The 16,202-nt window shown below is 36.7% G+C and overlaps 1 protein-coding gene across 1 annotated transcript in view; it reads right to left on the minus strand.

The window, feature by feature from the left end:
- Positions 1 to 16,202, minus strand: part of AIDA (axin interactor, dorsalization associated) — a 39,874-nt gene that overhangs the window by 22,721 nt on the left and 951 nt on the right. Inside the window, exons 2-3 of the mRNA XM_012459726.2 lie at positions 7,838 to 7,907; positions 186 to 239 (exon numbers count right to left, since the gene is read on the minus strand). Of these exons, the coding sequence (XP_012315149.1) occupies positions 186 to 239; positions 7,838 to 7,907 (124 nt within the window). The remainder of the gene's footprint in view (positions 1 to 185; positions 240 to 7,837; positions 7,908 to 16,202) is intronic.

A 16,202-nucleotide genomic window follows, 5' to 3' on the forward strand; every position in this document is an offset into this window, starting at 1 on the left:
AAGTTGAGTCATATCTTTTATTTTACAGTTGACAAAGTATGAACTAAAAAAGTATGAATTTAATAAATATTGTTATAAAACACTTCTGAGACAATACTACTTTTGGCATGAATGTCTAATGTTTTACCATAATAATGCAGAATAATTTATTTTCCTTGTATTAGAGAGGGGAAAAAAATCCTTACCTGTAAAGCTGCACTTCGCAATTCCAAGCATGTTGCAATTTTGCCTATGGTTTTCTATAGAAGGGAAAAAAAAGCTATAAATACCAAAATTATCATAACTGTTAGTTCAAATCAAGTTAATTTTTATTAATACAAGATCCATAATTCTCTTAAATAAGTTACATTTTATTTTTTTCTAGCATCTTTTAGACATTAGAGAAAAGAAATTAAAGGGTTGGGATGAGGGAAAGAAGGTGAGCATATATTCTCCCGACCTAATGTGCCACAACTAATTCTAAATCAACTTTGCTTTGATGACAGCTGTAGATATTATTTAAACGGCTGCCTGATATCTGCTACCCTAAGCTTCACCTTTTCTTCTCCATAAAGCCTAAAATTAATCTTTTAAAAGACTTAAAAATATCTGAAAGTTAACACAATGGTATAATTTTGACTTAAGTCCAACACCAACTTGTTTAATTAAATACATAGGCAACACTAAGCAAAATTGATATTTGTGATAAATGGTGGTAAATTTTATAGTCGGATCTGTTTTATATAATATGAGCTATAAAATGGATATTAATGATAGGGCATAGATATTCTTTGCCTTTAATAAGCTCATGTTGTATTAGGAGAGATAAGACACCTTCAGAATCACTGTAAAATAAAGCAGACATTTGATTGTATGAGCCTTAGCAAAGTAAGCCATTATAGGACCTAATGAAACAGAACAAGGTCAGTATTAGGAATCAAGCCCCAAAGACCAGGAGAATTTCTAAAATTAAAGAGTTTAGAAAATTGTCATCGTTCAAACATCTAAAGTCTCAAACTGAAAGCAGAGGGAAAAGTAAAGTTGGGAGAAGGGGGCTGTCATTCTGAAGTGGACCTTCAATAACTAGCTGAGGAATGTGTGATTACTTTAGCAGTAAGTTACACAGAAGGCGTTTTGTTTTGTTTTAATAACATAAACATCTCTTTCAGATCTGCCCTTTAAGAAGACTATCATGGCCAGGTACAGTGGCTTCCGCTTGTAATTCCAGCACTTTGGGAGGACAAGGCAGGCAGATCACTTGAGGTCTGGAGTTCGAGATCAGCCTGGCCGACATGGTGAAACCCTGCCCCTACTAAAAATAGAAAAATTAGCCAGGCCTGCAGGCATGGTTGCACATGTCTGTAGTCCAGCTACTGGGGAGGCTAAGGCAGGAGAATCACTTGAACCTGGGAAGCGGAGGTTGCAGTCAGCCGAAATCACACCACTGCATTACAGCTTGGGTAACAGAGTGAGACTCTATCTCAAAAAAAAGAACACTATTGTGATAAAACTATACATAGGTTGAAGTAGAAAAGGGCAAAGACTAAAGGCAAAATCAATCAGCTTATTTCAATTGTCCAGGTAAATAGTAATCAGAACAAAAATGCAAATAACTAGGGTGGAAATTAAAGGGAAGAGATTCATATAAGAAACATATATCAGGGCAGGCAGCTGAATTATGCCCATCAAGCCTTTTAAGTCCTTCCAAAAGCAGTATTTCTTAAGTTTTTATTAGGAATAAATCCAGATCATAAAAGTATTTATGCACAATGTCTGTAATGCCTGCACGATGAAATATTCTGGGAAGGAAAAAAAGCATGTTTTTCTAAATGTATTGATAACTTGCAAAAGTTTAGTAAATTGGACTTTCTCTTTTGTCAATTTTCTTTGGAAGATAAATAAGGAGCAAAGAGGAGTAACAAGTGCTGTGCTGGCCCCTAGCACTTACGCAAGTGGGCACTATACAACTACTGCATCTACAATAAACAGCTGCTACAACTCACAAAATAAACCACTACTGATCAAGATATTACTCAAAGCCGAAGAACAAGTGACAATATTTAACCATCTCCACAATCTTTAAAAATTCTTTTTAATCCCAATTTAAGAGTTTAGAAGATGCCTAACTTTATTCTGAAAATTTAAAGATTATATTTGAAAATTGCATTTATATTATAACTGCAAAAGATTTTGTGTATTCATAGATTTACTCATTCTGTCAAACAACTGTTGCATAGTAACCAGCAAAAGCCTTTTCTACATAAAATCCAATATCCTCAAATTATTGTTGTTCAAATATGCCACTCAATTCTAAGAAAACTAGTAAATAATTCTAAACACAAGTATAATAGTAATAGTAATGGCTAACAACTACTGAGCACTTACTAAGTGACAGGCCCTCCCAAGTGATTTACAAACATTAATTCATTTAATCCTCACTATAACTCTGTGAGTTAGATACGATCATTTTAAAGGTGTGAAAACTGAAGCCTAGAGAGGTTAAGTAACTTCCCTAGGCATCAATGCTTTCTGCTATCCAAGTACTAATCAGGGCTGACCCTGCTTAGCTTCCGAGAGCATAAGAGATGGGGCGCACTCAGGGTGCTATGGCAGTAGACCAGCAAAGCCGTCTATGCAAGACAGTTATATATACAAGAAAACAATACATTTATATCAATACCATTTAGCTATACTTTTATGTTCTTTAAAAACTGATTTTTAAAAAGAATTTTGTCTGTATTGAGATAAATCAATTACTAAGTCTTTTAAAACATTAATTAACTTCTTTTCCTTTCTTTACTATAAAATCCATGTGATTTCATGCTTTTAACATTTAAGGTAAATTGTTATAGTTTAACAACTATGAGTCCACTAATAATCTATGTTAAATTTAAATATTTCTTGAAGCAGAAGCAACAGCTTTATATACAGAAATCTACTGAACTATGGCAAAATACCTCAATTGGCATTATTCATAACTATTTTAAGGGACCACACCCAACCTCAGTATTAAAAAGGGAGTGGAACACTATCATTTCAGCTATTGCATTAACTTTTAAAACATGTAGAATGTATTGATATCAAAATCAAGTGCTTGCTACTCTAATTGTTTCACTTTTCTTAGAAATAGATGACTCAGAAAAATGATTAGGCACAAGTTCACATGTGTCAGACAATATGTATTGACAATTAAGACTTGAATTATTAGCACTTCACTCAAATTAACTGCTCATATCCAATATGGTATAAAAATGGAAAACATTCATTCTCAAAATACTGGCTGTTTAATCTTGTCATTGCTAGGAAAATTGACAGCTCAAAAAATCAAAGGAAAAGACGGAAAAAAATGGACAATTAAAAAGCTAAGTTAATTTTGCTAAAATGTATTCACTCTATATAATAAAAAAATAGGTTTAAAAATACAAATAAAGTAGTATACTCTCACTCAATCCAGACTTATTTTTTTAGATTCAAACAGCCAGTAATCTACTGTCTAGCTGGGAGCTGGAGGTGATGGGGGTAGAACTGGGGAGAAGAAAGGGTGGTAAAGGTGGAAAGGGGAGCCTTATAAAATATAAAGCAAGCATATAGTGCTGGAATTCTCATTACCAACAAATTGACTCAAAACAGGGAAACACTTTCTAAGCATCATGAGACAGGATATTCTATTCTGTCCAGAAACTTACTTGAGAAAATCTACTACACCAAAGTAAGGAATTCAGTGGAATGAAGGCTTTTGGCAGCTATTCATTGGCTACTAAGCCCTGTTGTTATAATGACAAAACTATCAGGAAATGAAATAAAAGCTAATCATATGAAATAATAAAACGAACTAATCATAAAAGAGAATCAAATAAGTATCATGAATTTTATTTTACACCAGAAATCTCTGAGAATATTAAGAATAAAAAAAAATGAAGTTTTCATACTATTTATCATCAATTAATAAAGTTTAGAGATCAGTAGTTCTGCTTTAGAGCTCATTAGACTTAAAATAAATATTGTGAAAATGAATGTAAGTTATTCTCTCAAAAATGAGAATTTATCTAAAAAATCAGAATCTTGTCCTACATAACAATAATATGCAAATAAATATCAATAACCTAAGACACCGAATATCATTTATTCATCAAAAAAAAATTTTTTTTTTGAGATGGAGTTTTGCTCTTGTTGCCCAGGCTGGAGTGCAATGGCATGATCTTGGGTCACCGCAACCTCCACCTCCCGGATTCAAGCGATTCTCCTGCCTCCGCCTCCCGAGTAGCTAGGATTACAGGTGTGCACCATCATGCCTGGCTAATTTTGCATTTTTAGTAGAGACAGGGTTTCTCCATGTTGATCAGGCTGGTCTACAACTCTCAACCTCAGGTGATTCATCTGCCTCAGCCTCCCAAAGTGCTGGGATTACAGGTGTGAGCCACCACGCCCAGCCCATCGAATATTTTTAAGAGCTCACTGTGCACTAGGCAGTAACAAGTTTCATAAATATGGTTGGCTTTAAAAAAAATATATTCTTTCAAAGTTCTACAAACTATTAAATGGTTGGCATAATTCTAAAATTTGTCACTGCTACAAAAACATTAAAAATAGTAAAAGCATAAAAATTACAATTCAAAATAAAAATCATAAAGAACAATTTTGCTTAGCATAATGTAAAGAACATTCTCCATTTTCCTCTTGAAGAAAACACAATCGAGTTTTTTCTCCTTTGGCCTGCATGCTAGGTCTGCCATTTAATTAATTTTGCAGATCCACCAGTTTATATCAAAATTTCCCATAATATGTTTCAGAACACTAGACTCAATGAAATGTTCTTTGAAGGGATAGGGAGACTTCCAAAAGCAAATAAATTTTAAAATACTACCTGTCCAAACTCTTTAAAATATTCAACATACACATGCACATACTAAAGACTCCAAGAAGTCACAAACTCTATCTGCTCAAATAACACCTATTAATTTTTCAGAACCAATGTTCCCTAGAATACACCCGGAACATCTTTGTTTTCTAATCATTTATTAACTTAAAGCCTCTGAAAACTTCCTCCTCATGTAACACTGAAATAAGGCAGACATGTCAGTATGACTTTTTTTGGCCTGCTATGAATGTTTTACTTGCAGTTTTAAAGAAAATTAAACTTTTAAAGGCATACAACTTGCCTTATATTCACAATGTAGTAAAGAGTGATTTGGGGTTCCTTCTCCAAGCCCAAAGAATAGGCAGGCAAACACAAGCTCTCTCTGTAGTCACAACTGGCAGCCACAAAATGCCTCCTAGGCAGGTATCATAAATAATAGATGCCTCAAAAATCAGGCCTCCAGGAAAGGAGGAGGTACAGAACACTTCACAGTAGAGGATACGAGAAGATTCAGGGATACTCTCAAAATCACTTAGCGTTCTCTAATCGTTCATTTCATACATAAGAAAATTAAGGCCACAGCCAGACAAAGAATGCAAGACTTCCAATCTTCTGACTCCAGATCTCAGCTCTCTCCTCTAGGTCATGCAGCCTCCTGGTCTTTTTGGGATATGAGATCTGTGGGTCTTTGCAACCAAAGATAAGCTGAAAAAAGACAGTAGCCATGTGGCTGCTAAGGAATAGCTACAAATTTAAAACTAAATAGCATTATCAAACACCAGCTTCAGCCTTAGAAAGTTAAAGAAAATTAAGAAAAACTTAATTTTTTTTCTCAGTGTAATCATCATATGATAAGGCTCCATGTCTTGATTTTTTCTTTTTCTTGAGACAGGGTCTCGCTGTGTCACCCAGGCTGGAGTGCAGTGGCATGATCTCAGCTCCACCCGAGTTCAGGTGATCCTCCCACCTCAGCCTCCCAAGTAGCCGGGACTCCAGGCTTACACCACCATGCATGGCTAATGTTTGTACTTTTAGTAGAGATGGGGTTTCACCATGTTGCCCAGGCTGGTCTTGAACTCCTGGGCTAAAGCAATCCTCCCGACACAACCTCCTAAAGTGCTGAGATTACAGGCATGTGCCACTGTGCCCAGCAGTATTTTTTTAAATATAATTTTTAGCATGTTTTAGGTCAAATCACTTTATATTTGAGGTCATGTGGCTCAGAAGTCCTATACTTCAGCAATATATGTTGAAAACAGGATGTAAGTAACTCAAACAGGTGATTAAACATTAAACATTTTTAAATTCCCTACGTTTTCATTGTTTCCATATTCATAACACATTCTGTTAGCTATTAATTCATATATGTGGATATCTGAGATTCTGTTTATCAAAATTTAGGTACTGTAACTTTCAATTCTGTGATGCCAGCTGATCATTTCCTAATCAATTCCTAGAGAAATTTCACACATTTTACAGAGGCTCCTTTCCTTAAGCAAATTAGTCATTTCCGCAGTGGTCATTATTTTCCAGGGTTAAAATCCTAAGACTCCTCATATCTATTATGCCTATTAGGAACTATTAAGAAAAATATATATATTCTTTTATTCTTTTAAATTTATTTATTTTCTAAATAGAGTCTTGCTTTGTCACTCAGGGTAGAGTGCAGTGGTCCTATCTCAGCTCATTGCGACTTCCACCTTCCGGGTTCAAGTGATTCTCCTGCTTCAGCCTCCCTAGAAGCTGGGATTACAGGCATGCACTACTATGCCCAGCTAATTTTTGTATTTTTAATACAGATAGGGTTTCACCACGTTGGCCAGGCTGGCCTCGAACATCTGACCTCAAGTGATCTGCCTGCTTCAGCCTCCCAAAGTGCTGGGATTACAGGCATGAGCCACCGCACCCAGCCAGAAAAAGTATATATGTATATTCTTTTAAATTGTAGTAATGTGATTTTTTTTTAAATATAAAATTAAAAAGTACATTAGATAAAGTAGATCCTAAATATTTTAAAAATGCAAATATACTAATTTGTGCAAGAAATATGGCTAACCCTAATCTTTGGGGGCTTTTTCTTCCCAAATTCCTATAAATAAGAGTCAAATGAACATGGAAGAATAGACTAAAATGAATGTTGTTAGGCTTACTGTAAAAGTGTGCAAAAAATCATTACCACTCCCTCTGTACAGAAAGAATAAGCAAGAGCAAATTAAGTCACCACAGTGTTCACACTGTCTTTTCTTGAGAGATGGGGATAGACTGACACATTTTTTTTCATTATCTGCAAGATTAAACATTGACTTAATACTAGATACTCTGAGCCAAGAGAAAATGGGAGTTGTTTCCTCCCATTTCTTCTCACTCTTTTAAAACTTCAGTAGCCCGTTTTTCATAATCACTAACAGTCTAGAGAATCAACTTGACACACAAAAAATTTAATTCAAGGAGAAAAGGCACCATGGAAACATTTTGCAACCTTATGCATTTATTTTGCAGATGGATTTTTATGCCAAATTCTTGACTTGAACTAATTTTTTTCAGTGGAGAGGTGTTTTTGTTTGTCTTGGTCTTTTCTTTTTTGAGAGTATTTGTTTGTTCTGAGAGGAGGTAGATAAGGAGTTATGAAAGCTCAGAGTCAAATAAATGTTGAGGTGAAATACAATTACCCACAATCTTTCTATTTTCCCAAGTGACCCTAGACACACTCCAGTCTCTGGGTTTCCTCAATCTTCACCAAAGTGTGGATTGGGTTCTCACCATCTTCAGCGAAAGCATGGATGGTCTCCACTAAAGTTAAACAATGCCTAAATGGCTAAGCAAAACCATGGTATCTCTAATCATTTAATGTTAGGCAAAGCATAATCAATATCATTCTTTTTACTTAAGTATAACAGTTTTTTCTTTTTGTTTTGTTATTTTTTGTTTTGCTTAATGAACTCAAAAGACACAACACTTTTCATTTGGAATCTGGTGTATCTAGAGATTATTTTAAGGTACCTTTTGTTCTTCTGTGAATTCAGAATTATTGTGTTGCGCTTGGGCCTCCTTTTGTAGATGTCTTGCTAAACTGTAAGAAGAATACACACATTCTTTAGAATGGAAGGAAAGCAAACTACTGCAACAAGTTGCAACAATTTAAAGCTTTTTAACAATGTGAAGTACAATTATATTTTGTCCAGTTTTAAAAATATAAATCTACATTAAGATTCAAATGCTTCTCAAAAAAAACACCAAACTCTTTATACAATGATGATGAAAATAAGATAGAATATTTTCCAAAGCATTTCACTGGGACAAACTTCAGTTCTAGGCAGTAAAAACAGAGCTGGAAAGAATCTCAAAGGGTATCTAATCCAACTTTCTTTAGTATGCATGACTTTCTTCTATAATAAGCCAGTAAGTAGTTGTCCAGATTCTGCTTAAACACTTCTAGGGAGCAGCAATGATAATACCAACCAGAGATACTTTATCAGTCTATCATTAATTTGCTAGTAAAATTAATCCCAATTCAAATTACAGCAATGAGAAAGTGATAATAATCCATCCTATTATCAAAATATACTTTTGAAAACATGTTTCCATGGAAAATAAAGAAAATTATCCACCAATCAGCAACAGAAATCATTGTCTGTCCAATTATCATTATACTTAAAAATAGCAGCTAGGTGACAAGGCATGGTGGCTCACACCTGTAATCCCAGCACTTTGGGAGGCCAAGGTGAGTGGATCAACTGAGGTCAGGAGTTCGAGACCAGCCTGACCAACATGGAGAAATCCTGTTTCTACTAAAAATACAAAAAATTAGCCGGGTGTGATGGCGCATGCCTGTAATCCCAGCTACTTGGGAGGATGAGGCAGGAGAATCGCTTGAACCCGGGAGGCGGCGGTTGTGGTGAGCCGAGATCATGCCATTGAACTTAGCCTGGGCAACAAGAGTGAAACTCCGTCTCAAATAATAATAATAATAATAATAATAATAATAATAATAATAATTAGCAGCTAAGCCTTGCATGAGTTTTTATGGATGGATCTATATTATTAGTCCAAGCTCAACAATGAGGACCCAAAGCTATTTCTGAGACAGCAAAAACTTGTATAGTTTAGTTTGTAAAAGTCAATCCTCTTACAAACTAAACTATAAAACTATGGTTTCAACTATAAAAAGACCAATTTTGGGTAAAGGATTTGAATAGATATTTCTCCAAAGAAGACATAAAATGGTCAATAAGCACATGAAAAGATGATCAAAACACATATCAAAATCACAATGAGATATCACTTCATACCTACTAGAATGAGTATAATTTTTTAAAAAATGGAACTGCATCTTATGGCGGGGGTCGGGGGAGAGATACAGAAGATAACAGGCACTGACAGGATGTGAAAAATTGGAACCCTCATATAATGCTGGTGGGAGCTTAAAATGGTACCAGCCACTGTGGAGAACAATGTGGCCATTCCTCAAAAGTTAAATATAGAGTTACTGTACAACCCAGCAATTTCAAAATCCTAGGTATATACCCAAGAGAACTGAAAACGTATGTTTACACAAAAAAACTGTACACAAATGTACAGACAAAAGTGAAAACAACCAAAATGTCTATCAACTGATGAATGGATAAACAAAATGTAGTATATCCATTCAATGGAAAGTTATTCAGTCAAAAAGAGGAGTGAAGTACTACTAACCTGCTGTAACACAGATGAACCTCAAAAACATGCTAAATGAAAAAAGCCAGATGCAAAAGGCTACATTCTATGATTCCATTTATATGAAATGTCCAGAATAGATCAGTCCACAGAGACAAAAGGCAGATTAGTGGTTTCCAGGAGATGAGGGAACTGGGAGTGACTGATACCAGGTATGGGGTTTCTTTTGGGAGTGATGGAAACATTCAGGAATTAGACAGTGGGAATGGTTGCACAACACTGTGAATACACTAAAAACCATGGAACTGTACACTTTAAACTGGTACATTTCATGTGATGTGATATTTATCTCAATTTTAAAAAGCTGCAGGGGAAAAAACTGGCAAAAGAATTTGAAAATAAAATTCCTAAGCATACTTTGTACTATTCTGGCAATAGGAACAGGAATACAAAGGGTAGCAAGTGCTAGATCTTCTACCAAGCCAACTGCAGAAGATAGTTCATGTTTCCAAATAAGAAGTACTTGATAGGAGTTCTACACAATCATATCTTTAAAGATAAGGCATAAAGTACCTTATTCTTGATGGCCTCTATCCAATTTTTGAAAGGTTTTGCATCCCCCTTAATGTAAAGCAAGAATTAGCTACAAAGAAACTTAATATTTGCAAGATAGCTCCACTGTGTTACTTAGTTGAACTGTTTCAATCCATTTATTTCTTTTCTCTCAAAGCTGGAACCCTCATAGTATTTTTCCTAAAACGTCATTCATAGACCCACTTTTTGGGGATTCTGTATAGGAGAAGGTGTAAATAGCCATTGTCTTTGTTCTGTACTTGGTTTCTTTTCTAACTCTTACTGGCCTACCACCACCTACATGGTATACTCCCGAGGAATCCATAGTCTGTATCCTTAGCAACTATACATTCCTAAACTCAGGGAAGTTACAGTGTGGAATGAGTTTCTTTCTTGGAGTAATTCTGCATATAATTTGCCAGTGGTGGCCATCAACCTAAGCAGAGTCACTGTCAGAATAAAGGATGTAACTCTAAACCCCTGTTCAAATGCTAATCAGCAATAGGGAAAGGAAGGATGCTGAATTCAAACAGAATCCTGCTATTAAAAATTACACAAGGCTAGGCACAGTGGCTCATGTCTGTAATCCCAGTACTTGGGGAAGCCAAGGTAGGTGGATCACCTGAGGTCAGGAGTTCGAGACCAGCCTTGCCAACATGGTGAAACCCATCTCTACTAAAAACATGAAAATCAGCCAGGTGTGGTGGCAGGCACCTGTAATCGCAGCTACTGGGGAGGCTGAGGCAGGAGAATTGCTTGAACCTGGAGGCAAAGGGTGCAGTGAGCTGAGATTGCACCACTGCACTCCAGTGTGAGCAACAAGAGGAAAACTCTGTCTCAAATTAAAAAAAAAAATCACGCAAAAGGAGGAAATATTTGCAAATCATATATCTGATAAAAGACTGTATCCAGAATATATACAGAACACTTACAATTCAATAGATAAAAGACAAGAAACTCAATTTAAAAATGGGTAAAAGACAGTTGAAATAAATTACAGAAGGAAAGGAAGCACACAAAAAGACACTCAACCTCATTAGTCGCTAAAGAAATGCAGATTAAAACCACAGTGAGGTGTATACTATATACCTACTAGAATGGCTATAATCCAAAAGACAATAATAAATGCTGGTGATATCGAGAAACTGGAACCCTTGTACACTGCTGGCATAAATATAAAATGATGCACTCAGTTTGGAGAATGATTTGGCAGTTTCTTAAAAAGTTACACATAAATTTATCATATGACCCAGCAATTCCACTCCTAGGTATCTACCCAAGAGAAATAAAAATATATGTCCATGCAAAGACTTGCATTTGAATGTTCAGGGCAGTATTATTAATAATAGTCCAAAAGTGGAAACAATTCAAATGTCTACCAACTAGTGAAAGGATACACCAAATAAGGTATGTCCATAAAATGTAGTATTATACACCCATAAAAAAAAACCAATGACACATGCTATTACATGGATGAAACCTAAAAACATTAAGCTAAATGAAAGAAGCCAGATGCAAAAGATCACATATGTGACCCAGCACATGGTGGCTCATGCCTGTAATCTCAGTACTTCAGGAGGCTGAGGTGGGAGGATCACTTGAGGTTAGGAGTTTGAGGCCAGCCTGGCCAACATGATGAAACCCTGTCTCTATAAAAAATAAAAAAATTAACCAGGCATGGTAGCGCGCACCTGTAATCCCATCTACTTGGGGACTGAGGCACGAAAATCACGGAGGTTGCAGTGAGCAAGATCATCCCACTCCACTCCACCCTGCGCAACAGAGGAAGACTGCGTCTCCAAAAAAAAAAAAAAGGAAAAACAAAAGATCACATACTGCATGATTCAAATTACATGAAATGTCTGGAAAAGACAAATCTATAGAGACAAAATATAGATTAGTAGTTGTCTGGGGCTGGAGTGGGAATATGGAGTGACTACAAATGAACACTAGGGTTCTTGTGGGGGATGATGGAAATTTTCTAAAATCTGTAATGATGGTTGCACATCTTGATAGATTTCACTTAAAAAAATCATTAAATTGTACATGTAAAATAGATGAATTTCATGTATATAAATTATATATAATAAAGTTGTTTATAAAAGAACTTTTTTTTTGAGACAGAAAAAAACAACAAAAACTTGCCCAGGCTGGAGTGCAGTGGCATGATCTTGGCTCACTGCAACCTCTGTCTCTAGGACTCAAGCAATCCTCCCACCTCAGCCTCCTCAGTAGCTGGGACCACAGGCATGCACCACCACCCCAGGCTAATTTTTGTATGTTTTGTAGAGACTGGGTTTCACCATGTTGTCGAGGCTGGTCTTGAACTCCTGAGCTAAAGCATTCCACCCATCTCAGCCTCCCAAAGTGCTGGGATTACAGGCCTGAGCCACCACCCCCTGACTTAAAAAGAACGTTTTACGCCAACATGAAAAATTAATTTTCTATATCCACAAATAAGTATACCATTTTAAAACAAAGTGACACTTGATTTTGTCCACTGAGGGAAATCCACACGTTCTCAATGTTAAATGAGCAAATAAAAGTTGACATTCTATTAGTAAAAGTGAAATAAACCTGTCAAATATTCTTCTCTAGATAGTCATCTCACCCTACAAAGGTACCTACAAGTAAAATGGGACTATTCTCAAGGGAGAGTTTTAAACAAACTTTAAGCACATATACAAGTAACTGCTGGAAACCCCACAGCATTCCGTGACACAGAAACTAGCACTTCTCAAACCATCTGTAGCGAAGGATCACTTTTCCCCAAAATTTGTTCTAGGCCAATACAATTTCAAAAATATCATGAAGATGTAAAATTGCTAGAAAGTTTCCACATGCTTACTCTCAATTTCTTTCCTCATCTTACTGCAGAGCAGTAACAGTTTATAGACTATCACCAACCTGTGGACCATACTTTAAGTAGCAGAGACATAAAGCACAACTAAAATGACAAATGGGGCCAGGCACGGTGGCTCACTCCTGTAATCCCAGCACTTTGGGAGGCCGAGGCAGGTGGATCACCTGAGGTCAGGAGTTTGAGACCAGCCTTGCCAATATGGTGAAAACCCGTCTCTACTAAAAATTTTAAATAAAATAAGCTGGGTGTGGCGGCACGAGCCTGTAGTCCCAGCTACTTGGGAGGCTGAGGCAGGAGAATCGCTTGAACCCAGGAGGTGGAGGTTGCAGTGAGCTGAGATTGTGCCACTGCACTCCAGCCTGGGCAAGAGACTCCATCTCAACAACAAAAAAAGACAAGTGGCCATTATCTAGTCTTCAGATTTTTTTATTTACTTTGCAGATATTTATTTGTTTGTTGTTTGTTTTTTAAAAAACGAGTCTTGCTTCATCACCCAGGCTGGAATGCAGTGGCGCGATCTCCACTCATTGCAACCTCCACCTACCAGGTGCGAGGGAGTCTGGTGCCTCAGCCTCCTGAGCAGCTGGGACTACAGGAAAACACCACCATGCCCAGCTAATTTTTTGTAATTTTAGTAGAGAGGAGGTTTCACCATGTTGGCCAAGATGGTCTCAAACTCCTGACCTCAAGTGATCTGCCCACCTCAGCCTGTAATCAGTTAGCAGATATTTATTGAGTATCCATGTGCTAGATAAATACCTCAGGACTGATCCTGTGAAATGTCTGATTCTGAGCAACAGTTTCTGTACCACTCCACCATAAGTTAGTGGCCACATATCCCCAGATAGCTAAATGCAGTTACTTTTCATTGACCATCTAATACTTTGGATGACTATTTTAGTTTGGACAGAATTCATTTAAATCTTCCAATAGTATTTTGGCATCAACTCCTTAATGCTCCCATAGCATACTCCTAAATTCAACCATTCAATAGAATAATTACATAATATCTAAATAATCAATGACATTTGAATAGCCTAGTACTACTCTGTACACTACATATACAGTAGAGAACAAAATAGACACTGCCCCATCTCCCCTCCCCACCACCTTGCAACATACATCAATACCCTACCCTCAAAGAGCTTACATTCCAGTGGGGAGAGAGACAGTTAACAAAAGAAATACAGAAAATATATTTTCGATTGTGATAAGTACCATGGAAAAAGATGAAAAAATGAAGTAGGGTGGGGGTAGGATGTGTGAAACTGAGGTAGAGGCAGTGGGGGTGGACAAGGGACTTTGTAATTTTAAATGGGGTCGCCAGAGAAAGCCTCATTAAGTATATTTGAACAAAGACCTGAAGGAGGTGACGAAGTGATCCAAGCAGATAACGGGGAGAAGAGTGTTCCAGAAAAAAATACAAGAGTCCTAAGGCAGAACTATGGTTCAGGAAATAGCAAGGAATGTGGGAGAACTTACTCTTTTCATACTTCTGTAATTGCAACACCTGGTTACTCTAAAATCTTCCATTGGATTTTCAGTGCTTTGAGGGCAGAAATCAAATTTTATTCATCTTTGTATCCCCAATCCTTACTTGTTGAGTAATGAAATTGTTTAAGCTACAGTATTATGACATTATGATAATACAGATATGTACTCTCTCTCCCCCTACATCCCTCCCATAAACCAGCTCCTATATGTTGTATGGCTATAAAAAGATTGCTGCCTACCCAATTAGAAATCTCAATTATCCTAGATTCTTCCTCCTTCTACACCCTTGATTTCCAGTCAGTAACTAAATCCTGTCAATTCTTGTTTACATCATTATAGTGGCCCCCCAGTTGGTCTCTTTTGCTGCAGCCTTTCATCCCAAACAGATATTTCAAATGAAAAAGACAATTTGCATTCATTTCTGGATATATTAAGTAATTTTAAACTCTTGGTCTCATTTTATATGTAGCCTACATGTTTACAAAATTTAAGCCAATCATTACATGTTTTTGTTGAAATGTGACCCTGGCAGTTTTTATAATAATTTTTGAGGACTACCACAATCAGGAAGTTCAATGGTTAATACTGAGGTCCAACAATGGATTTGCATGTGCCTATCACCCTCACCTTCATGTTCCTAGAAATTCAATCTAAACAGCTTGCATATTCAATTTTCCTTTGTAATTTCAATTGGACATGGTATTCTTCACTTTCCATTGTGAAGTCGGCAGCCCAGTGTCAACAGCTGCTAGGTCTCACCACATCACAAGTAAGAGATGGCTTCCTATTTCAAGCTATGCAATTTTAGTTAATATACAGAATGAGTATACACAGGCTCTTACTGTCTAATTGGCTACAGTAAGTAAGGGTGTGCTCTCCGGTAATGAAGAAATCTTCTAATTTGTCTAATTCACTTACAAAATTACTCTAATCAGTGCATCTTAAGCACTATGTAGTAGAGACAGGATTTGGATTTTCTTTCTCAAATCGCAGATTTCAGTGGTATCGGCTTGTGACCTGAGTAATCTGTTTAACCTGAGCTTCAGTTTTCCTCATTTTGTAAAATGAGAATTATATTCTCACTGGGTAATTGCAAGAGCAAATGAAATCATGTGAAAGTGTAAAACAAATGCTAGTAGTTGTTACACATGGCAAAATGGCCCAGAGCATGGTTGTTTTCAGAGCTTTTTGAAACTACAAGCAATTCAAAGTCAGTATCTACCCATTTAAATGATCTTAATAGTCATATTAAAAAAAAAAAAACTATTGTAGGGGAGGATAAGAGTTTAGCTCTTCCAAGTACCAAGTGTGTATTCTTTCTAGAAATCATTGTGTGGTGGGGGTGGGGGAGGCCGGGGGTATTCTACTCATACATGGTTTCATACTCAGTGAAATCTCAAACAATAACTTGCTTTAAACAAAGAATAATTAATGGCGAGTTTGCAAACAATAGCATTTTAGCAGACAGTTCTTAAGTCCAGTAAAATGTGCAAAAAACTAAGCAAGGTTTTCTCTGTATACAAATCTTGTCTTTTATTTTTTAAGACATCCCTGAAGTTTTCTGGGGAAACCAAAAAGGGCAAGAAATCGGTCTTAGGTGGCTCAAAGAAACTGGTACTCACTTGTACCCTGCGGCTATACATTATATACAGGAAAAGGAGGAGGGACCCAAGGAGGGAGTGGTGCTCCCGAGCGTGGTCCACTAATTCACATTTTGCTCTCTTCTATTCACATCCTGCAAGGACTCCACCCAAGGCAACCGAGCGAGGGGGTGGGTGGGAC

This window comes from Aotus nancymaae, unplaced genomic scaffold, assembly GCF_030222135.1.
Source record: "Aotus nancymaae isolate 86718 unplaced genomic scaffold, 86718_ANA_hifiasm-v0.15.2.pri h1tg000032l_0, whole genome shotgun sequence".
In the NCBI taxonomy this organism is placed as follows: domain Eukaryota; kingdom Metazoa; phylum Chordata; class Mammalia; order Primates; family Aotidae; genus Aotus; species Aotus nancymaae.